This window comes from Podarcis erhardii (genome assembly GCF_964252035.2).
Source record: "Podarcis erhardii genome assembly, chromosome: 13".
In the NCBI taxonomy this organism is placed as follows: Eukaryota; Metazoa; Chordata; class Lepidosauria; order Squamata; family Lacertidae; genus Podarcis; species Podarcis erhardii.
Genome location: NC_138502.1, coordinates 418,554 through 427,198, shown reverse-complemented (window position 1 = coordinate 427,198; position 8,645 = coordinate 418,554). Strand labels below are relative to the sequence as shown.

At 46.9% G+C, this 8,645-nt stretch overlaps 1 protein-coding gene across 1 annotated transcript; it reads left to right on the top strand.

Moving 5' to 3' along the window:
• The first annotated feature begins 626 nt into the window (after positions 1–626).
• On the top strand, positions 627–7,310 carry LOC309326749 (uncharacterized protein). The gene is made up of 6 exons (XM_081835718.1): positions 627–1,077; positions 2,512–2,997; positions 3,186–3,267; positions 3,478–3,560; positions 3,785–3,911; positions 5,705–7,310. Exons 2-6 carry the CDS (start codon positions 2,596–2,598, stop codon positions 6,658–6,660), a joined length of 1,650 nt encoding a protein of 549 aa, XP_081691844.1. The 5' UTR covers positions 627–1,077; positions 2,512–2,595; the 3' UTR covers positions 6,661–7,310.
• Positions 7,311–8,645: the final 1,335 nt, after the last annotated feature.

Genomic DNA, 8,645 nt, shown 5'->3' with positions numbered 1-8,645 from the left:
CAGGGAGTTCTGGGAATTGTAGCTCAAGTGGAAGGCGCCGGTGGGGGAGGGTCTCCCAACAACTCTACCCACTTTGGGGAGGGGGTGTCTCTTTCACCTCCACCCTAGGTTTGTTTCCTATAATCCTTGACCTGTAGACTTGGAAGGGCCCTCCAGGATCATCTAGTCCAGCCCCCTGCAATGTCTCATCTGCAGCATCCCTGGCAGGTGGCTGCCCGACCTCTTCTCAGAACCTTCCAAGGTTCTTTCCAGCAGGGCTTCTCCTGCCTCGGACTCCTAGGATGGGGAGACCTCCAGGGCTTCCTGTTCAGTCTCTAAAGATCCCCTGAACACCTGAGCGGCCTCATGTCTGAATGGGCAATCGCATGTCGATCGGGAGTCTGACGGGTGGGTGGTGGGGAGAGCTTTACTTCCAACGGAAGGACAATAGAGGACTTGCTTGCATCTTGAGCTCAGCATCTGAGGAGCCCTGCAGGATCAGGCCAGTGAGGTCCAGCCTCCTGTTCTTCTGGAAAGCCCACCCGCAGGACTGGGGGGTGGGGGGGAGCCCCTCTCTCCACCTGCGCTTCCTCCTTCCCAAAAACTGGGATTCAGAAGCAAGGCTGCCTTCGACTGGAGACAAAGCACGAGCCCCCCCCCCCCCGGACCTCTCTTCCTCCATTCCTTGCCCTCATCCTCTTTGCTCTCCATCTTCCAACAATCTGTGTCTCTTTATAGCGTAGGTCAGGTTTTCACTTCTATTCTTTGTTCATATTTTATGTCCAAATGCTTTCATCTGCTTAATAAATGGGAATTTATGGGCTTGATGTTGTTGTGGTTCTCATGATTCCTGTTATTAGGATAGTGCCATTAGAATGCTGTTATAATAGAATCCAGTTCTCCAGAGCAAAGGTACCTCCTTCCAAGGGTTAAAATGAAGTGAGTGTTGCATTCCTAGAGAGGACCAGAAATAAATGCAGGGGGGAGCCGGTCCTCCCAAGCAGAAGCTTCCTTGTCCTTTCCTGCCAGGGGGTGGCTTGTGTCTCCTCTGCAAGGAGAAGGGGGCTGTTGCCTCTGCTCTGCCTCTTCTGGGATCTGGTGAGTCTCTTCTTGCATGGGGTGCATTGGGGCCGGAGCTGCAGGGGAGGGTGCATGGGGGGCTGTTTGGCTCATGCAGGGGGAGTCAGGGAGCAGAGGGTCCTTCTCTTGCTAAGAAGTAAAGGGACCCCTGACCCTTAAGTCCGGTCAAAGGCAACTATGGGATGCAGCGCTCATCTCGCTTTTCAGGCCAAGGGAGCCGGCGTTTGTCCACAGAGTTTCTGGGTCATGTAGCCAGCAGGACTAAATAATAATAATCAGTGCTTTTTTTCTGGGGGGACGCAGGGGGACGAATACCCCTAGACATTCTCTGAATCTAAGTTTGGCCTCATTGAGGGGCAGTATTTCAATATGAGTAGGAAAATGAGAGTACCCCTAAACATTTTTAAAGGAAAAAAGGCATTGATAATAATACTAATTTATTACTTAGACCCCGCCCATCTGGCTGGGCCTCCCCAGACACTCTGGGCGATTCCCAACAGAATATTAAAAACACAATAAAACATCAAACATTAAAAACTTCCCTAAACAGTCTTCTGAAAAGTCAGATAGTTCTGTATCTCATTGACATCTGGTGGGAGGGTGTTCCACAGGGCAGGCGCCACCACCGAGAAGGCCCTCTACCTGGTTCTCTGTAACCTCACTTCTCACAGGGAGGGAACCGCCAAAAGGCCCTCGGAGGAGGACCACAGTGTCCTGGCTGGACGATGGGGGTGGAGACACTTCTTCTGGCGCAATGGGACACCAAGAGGGAAACCATAGTGCCCAGAAACGCTGTTTACCTTCCCGCTGCAGCAGTACCTATTTATCTACTTGCACTGCGTGCTTTCGAACTGCTAGGTTGGCAGGAGCAGGGACCGAGCAACGGGAGCTCACTCCATTATGGAGATTTGAACTGCCAACCTTATGATCAGCAAGCTCAAGAGGCTCAGTAAAGCCAGAGCGGGAGGCAAGTTCTCAGGAGGTCTGCAACTGTATTATTTACCTGGACCCATAAACTTATTGCCACTTTAGGGAGGGGTCTCTGGATCAGGGGGGAAAGTGATGAGTTTATGGATTATTTGATTTCTATACCTCTTCATATATTAGAAAAATCTCGAAGCAGTGCACAGGAAACGAAAGGAAGCACAGACTACGTAAACAAAAATATTGCAAAAATACACAGTTGCATATAAAAATGTTACATTGATACAAAGTTACTCATATAGATTAATAATGTAAATCAGTGAAATTAATAAACCCCATTTATTAACCAGATGGAAACATTGGGACATAAAATATACACACACCAAAAAAATGAAAACCTGACCTATGCAAAAAATGAATAAACACTCTTAGAATACGGAGGGCAGAGACACATCCTCACTTAATAGAGAACTTTTTTCTTCTGACAGTGTGCAAATTTTATAACAGAACAATGTATTTGCTTTGTAGAATTTGCCAGCACCTCTCATTCAGAATTTGACAGGTGAAAAAGGGGATCCCTAACATTCTCTTGGAGGCTTCCTGAGAGCACAGATGGATGAGCAAGACTCAGCTGGCCCTGAAGCAGGAAGAGGCCATGCTATGGAAACTGGGAGAAGTGGGGGATTCTGGGAAAGCTCTGGGCAGAAGATTCTGGGAGAGGAGGACACCCTTCGCTCAGAGGCGCAGAGCCGGCAGTTCAGCTGGTTCTGCTCCCAGGAGGCCAAAGGACCCCGAGAGGTTTGCAGCCGACTCTACCACCTTTGCCACCAGTGGCTGAAGCCAGAAAGGCACACGAAAGCTGAGATGCTGGACCTGGTGATCTTGGAGCAGTTCCTGGCTGTCCTTCCAGCAGAGATGGAGAGCTGGGTGAGGGAATGCGGAGCGGAGACCACTTCCCAGGCGGTGGCCCTGGCCGAAGGTTTCCTCCTGAGTCAGGCGGAGGAGAGGAAGCAGGTGAGAGAGACTTTCCTCTGGATACTCCCAAGGGGCTCAATAGATAAGGGAGAGTATCCCAAATGCTCTACTAATGGCCCATCCTTTTTTTTGGGAAAGCATCCAAGGAGGGATATCAGAAACCTCTAAAGTTTTTGCCTCTTTCATTCTTATTCTGACCCTCTTCCCTGTTTGGAATCCTATTTCAGGGAAAGGTTCTGTTTGCAGAAACGGGTCCAGATTCCTCTGAGGCAGAGAGGACTTTGTTGGACACCAGAGAGAGGCCGCTGGGTAAGGAGGAAGGAAGTTTTTCTTCTTTTGATTCCATACTGTTGATTCTGAAACTAATCTTTTTGGAGAAGCCACTTGGGGCCAAGAACCCAAAGGAGATGAGGTATATTTTAGCATAACTAAAATATGAAATGGGGACAAACTCCCAAATGCACCCCTGAGAGAAGGATCCTGCGCTCCTGTCTCCCCACTTCCCTTTGTCTCTCGCAGGTGAAAGAAGGATGCCGGCAAGACCTCCTCCTCCATCTCTTCATCCTGGTGGAGGGGAAGCAGCGGCTGAGGAACCAGATCAGGTGCGGGGAAGGAGCCTTGCGGGGAAAGGGGCTGAGGGGTGGGGCATTGGAATGCACAATTTAAAAAATTCCATTTAGACATTAAAATAAGCATCCATAGTCAAAATGTGTAGTGAAACAAAGCCATTAAAACAGCACAACAACAAACAGGCAGAAGACAACAGAACAATGTGTAGTCGATAATATTTATGCTGTCTAAGGGGACAAACTTTTTCTTCTTTCAGGGACCAGTGTGTTTTGAAGATGTCGCTGTTTGTTTCATGGCTGAGGAGTGGGCGTTGCTGGATCCTGCCCAGAGAGCTCTGCATAAGGAAGTCATGGAGGAGAATCATGGGATCTTGGCTTCTCTAGGTAAGGTTCCCTCTTGAATCATAATATTTCTTTGGAAATTCCATAAATATATCTATGTGTGAAGCCTCCCAGATTTTGACTGAGCTCAACAGCACCACCTAGAGCACCTGTGATTATAACACCCTCACAGCTCACCTTGAATGGGGGGGGGGCTATGGATTCTTTTGTCTGCGGTTATTATTTCGCCATTGATGCCTTTTTAAACCATGATCTGGCTGTTTGAACTACCATGGACTTTTAAAATACAGACTTCAGAGTGGTTAGGGAATCATAGAATCATCTAGTCCCACCCCCTGCAATGCAGGAATCTCATTTAAAGCATTCATGACAGAAGGTCTTCCAACCTCTTCTTAAAAACCTCCCAGGAAGTAAATTCCACAGCATTCCAATGGAGACAGTTCCACTGCTCAACAGCTCTTACCCTCAGAAAGTTATTTCTGATCATTAGTCAGACTCTACTTTCTTGTAACTTCAAGCCATTGGTTTGGATCCTACCTTCCAGAGCAGGAGAAAACAAGCTTGTTCCTTCTTCCATGTGGCAGCCCTTGAGATATCTGAAGATGGCTCTCATCTCTCCTCTCAGTCTCCTCTTTTCCAGGCTAAAGATACCCAGCTCCTGCAACCGTTCCTCACCAGGCTTGGTTTCCAGACCCTTGATCATCTTGGCTGCCCTCCTCTGCACACCTTCCAGCTGGTCAACATCCTTCTAAAATTGTGGTGCCCAGAACTGGAAACACTAGAGGAGGGAGAAAGGTTGTTTTCTGCTGCTCCAGAGAAGCGGACACGGAGCAATGGCTCCAAACTACAAGAAAGAAGATTCCACCTAAACATTAGGAAGAACTTCCTGACAGTAAGAGCTGTTTGACAGTGGAATTTGCTGCCAAGGAGTGTGGTGGAGTCTCCTTCTTTGGAGGTCTTTAAGCAGAGGCTTGACAACCATATGTCAGGAGTGCTCTGATGGTGTTTCCTGCTTGGCAGGGGGTTGGACTCGATGGCCCTTGGGGTCTCTTCCAACTCTATGATTCTAGGATTCTGTGTGGTCTGACCAAGCCGGAATAGAGTGGGACTATTACTACCCTTGATCTGGACACTAGACTTCTGTTGATGCTGCCTAGAAGATCATTCACCCTTTTTGCTGCTGCATCACACTACTGTCTTATATTAAGCCTGTGGTCAACTAAGACCTCTAGATACTTTCCACCTGTACTACCAGAAGGCCAGGTGTCCCCCATCCTATATTTGTGCATCTTGTTCTTCCTGCCTAAGTGAAGAACCTGACATTTGTCTCTGTTGAAATTCATTCTGTTAGCTGGGGCCTAGTTCTTCATTCTGTTAAGGTCATTTTGATTTCTGGTTCTTTCTTCTGTGACATTAACTACCCTTCCCAGTTTGGTGTCATCTGCAAATTTGATTTGCATCCCCTAAATTCCTCTATCCATGTCATTTATAAAGCCATTGTACAACAACAGATTCTGACAATTTTTTTGTTTTTGCTTTTGCTTTTGCTCTGGTCTGTTTTTTGTTGACCAAAGAGATGACAGACTAGAGATGGCCCAGATTCCATGACTGAGTCAAACAAAATCTGTCCCAGAAAAGAGCCAGTCTTGTCAAATCCTAAGTTTCCATAAATATGTCCCTGAATGCCAGTCAACAAAGGCAGTTAACCCTGAAGTGCGTCCTCCCATCTAACTCCCTTCAGTTCCTCCTCTCTCAAAGGTGTTAATGAGCTTTGTTCAATAACAAGGGGCTCCATTTTTTTCTGAGGCTTTAATCCATTTCTCTCTTCATTGCAGGTCGAGATGGATTGGAAATTAAGAACAAGGGAGACCATGACAAAATCCACATGGAGAAGCCATATCAATATTCGGAGTCTGGAAAGAACTTTAGCCAGAGCTCCCATTCAGTTTCCCATGAAAGAAATCCCATTGGGAACGAACCCTGTCAGTGCTTGGAGTCTGTTAAGGGCTCTCATATAAGCACAAGCGTCTGTCGACACCAGAGAATTCACAGTGGGGAGAAACCATATCAGTGCTTGGAATGTGGGAAGGGCTTCGTCTGGAAGATAAGTTTGACTTCCCATCAAAGAATTCATAGAGGGGAGAAACCATATCCGTGCTTGGAATGTGGGAAGAGGTTCAACCAGAGGTCCCATCTCACTTCCCATCAAAAAATTCATACGGGGGAGAAACCATATGAGTGCCTAGAATGTGGGAAGAGGTTCAGCCAGAGGACCCACCTCAGTTCCCATCGAAGAATCCATACAGGAGAGAAACCATACCAGTGCTTGGAATGTGGGAAGGGCTTCAGTCAAAGGGCCCACCTCACTATCCATGAAAGAATTCATACAGGGGAGAAACCATATCAGTGTACGGAATGTGGGAAGAGCTTCCGTAAGAGTTCCATTCTCACTAACCATCAAAGACTCCATACGGGGGAGAAACCATATCATTGTTTGGAATGTGGGAAGAGCTTCAATGAGAAAACGAATCTAATTTCCCATGAAAGAATCCATACAGGGGAGAAACCGTATCAGTGTGTGGAATGTGGGAAGAGCTTCCGTAAGAGTACTTTTCTCACTTCCCATCAAAGAATCCATACGGGGGAGAAACCATATCAGTGTTTGGAATGCGGGAAGAAGTTCAGTCAGAAGGCCCACCTCACTTCACATCGGAGAACTCATGCAGTTGAGAAACCATACCACAGTGTCTCTCTCACTTCCCACAAAGAATTCACAAGGGAGAAACTCTAAGTGTCCTTGGAATGTGGAAATACCTTTGAAGGATCAAGCTCATTTCCCATCTAAGAAGTCACAGCGGGGAGTCTCATAGGATCATGGAGTCATAGAGTTGGAAGGGGCACTGAGGGGCATCTAGCTGTACCCAGTGGAAAGCAGGAATCTCAGCTAAAGCATCCATGACAGAGGCCCATCCAACCTCTGCTTAAAAACTTTCCACTTTCCACCACCTTCTGATGGAATCTGTTTCTCAGTCAGATAGACCTTACCTTCAGAATTTCTGCCTGATGTTTAGTCAGAATCTCCTTTCTTGTAACTTGGAGCCATTGGTTGGAGTTCTATCCTGTGGAGCAGGAGAAATCCATGTGACATCCCTTTAGATATTTGAAGATGCCCATCATATCTCCATGCACTCTTCTCTGTGATAATCACCCCCAGCTCCCTCAAGCATTCCTCATAAGTCTCAGTATTCAAGACCTCCCTTTTTGTGATATTATTTTCCATATAGAAACTTACATTTTCCATATAGAAAGTTACATTTGTTAATCAACAATTATATTCCAATTTAATAAAACTAGTAGCTTTCCGCTTAATAATAATAATAATAATAATTTATTATTTATACCCCGCCCATCTCGCTGGGTTTCCCCAGCCACTCTGGGTGGCTTCCAACAAAATATTAAAATACAGTAATTGGTCAAACATTAAAAGCTTCCCTAAACAGAGATGCCTTCATATATCTTCAAAAAGTCTGATTGTTGTTTTTCTCTTTGACATCTGCTGGGAGGACATTCCACAGGGCAGGTGCCACTACCGAGAAGGCCCTCTGCCTGGTTCCCTGTATCTTGGCTTCTCGCAGTGAGGGAACCGCCAGAAGGCCCTCGGAGCTGGACCTCAATGTCTGGGCAGAACAATGGGGGTGGAGACACTCCTTCAGGTCTACTGGACTGAGGCCGTTTTGGGCTTTCAAGGTCAGCACCAACACTTTGAATTGTGCTCGGAAACGTACTGGGAGCCAGTGTAGGTCTTTCAAGACTGGTGTTATATGGTCTCGGCGGCCGCTCCCAGTCACCCGTTTAGCTGCCACATTCTGGATTAGTTGTAGTTTCCGGGTCACCTTCTAAGGTAGCCCTGCTGAAGGGAAGTGTTCTTGCTGCTTCCCTTGTGATTCAGGCTTCTTAATTCCGTGGGACAGCCCTTGAGATCTCTCTGGTATCGTATCACCTCTTAGGCTTCTGTTTTCCAGGCTAAACATGCCCAGAACACACCCAAGGCAGAACTGAGAGGTGCTATAACTTCCGTTGCTCTGCACACCAGACTTCTGTTGATTCAGCCTAGAACAGCATTAGCCCCCCCCCCCCCCGCAGCATCACATTGTTAATTCATATTCAGCTTTTGTTCTATTGAGACCCCTAGATCCTTTTCCCATGTCCTAATGGCAAGGCAGGCGTCCCCCATCCTATATTTCTGCAGCTGCTTCCTCCTGCCTAAGCGCAGAACCTGACATTTGCCCTTATTGAAATTCATTTATTGCCTTCATATATCACCTTCTCCTCCAAGGAGCTCCAGGTGGTGCCACATAGTTCTCCCCCTCCTTTGGTAATCCTGACAATAACCCTGTGAGGTAGGTTAGGCTATGAAGCAGTATCTGGCCCCCCAGTGCGGGAATTTGAACCCGGGTCTCCCAGGTCATCGTCCAGCCCTCCTTCCAGTATACTACACTGGCTCTCTAATGAGACTCTTAGAAATCCCGCATGCATGTGTGTCTGCTTAAAGTTCAGTTGTGGTGTTCTGGTGTTTGTATGCACACATAACAAAGTAATATAATAAGCACAGTATAATAGTAGATTTAAGGTAATGTTAGCTAGTGCGGGGTAAAGTGTGAGTTTGGGATGTTGGGGGGTGAGAGGTGATTGGCTGAGAGTTTGCAAAGGATTTGGAATAAAACATACAATCAGGCCTGTGGCTTATTAAACTTTGCATATTGTCTTAAATGTGTT

Excerpts from the sequence above, each read along its gene's own strand:
- LOC309326749 (XM_081835718.1), top strand. The coding sequence starts at position 2,596 with ATGGATGAGCAAGACTCAGCTGGCCCTGAAGCAGGAAGAGGCCATGCT. Across the intron at positions 3,268-3,477 it reads CACCAGAGAGAGGCCGCTGG|GTGAAAGAAGGATGCCGGCA; the intron begins GTAAGGAGGAAG and ends TGTCTCTCGCAG. Across the intron at positions 3,561-3,784 it reads CGGCTGAGGAACCAGATCAG|GGACCAGTGTGTTTTGAAGA; the intron begins GTGCGGGGAAGG and ends TTCTTCTTTCAG.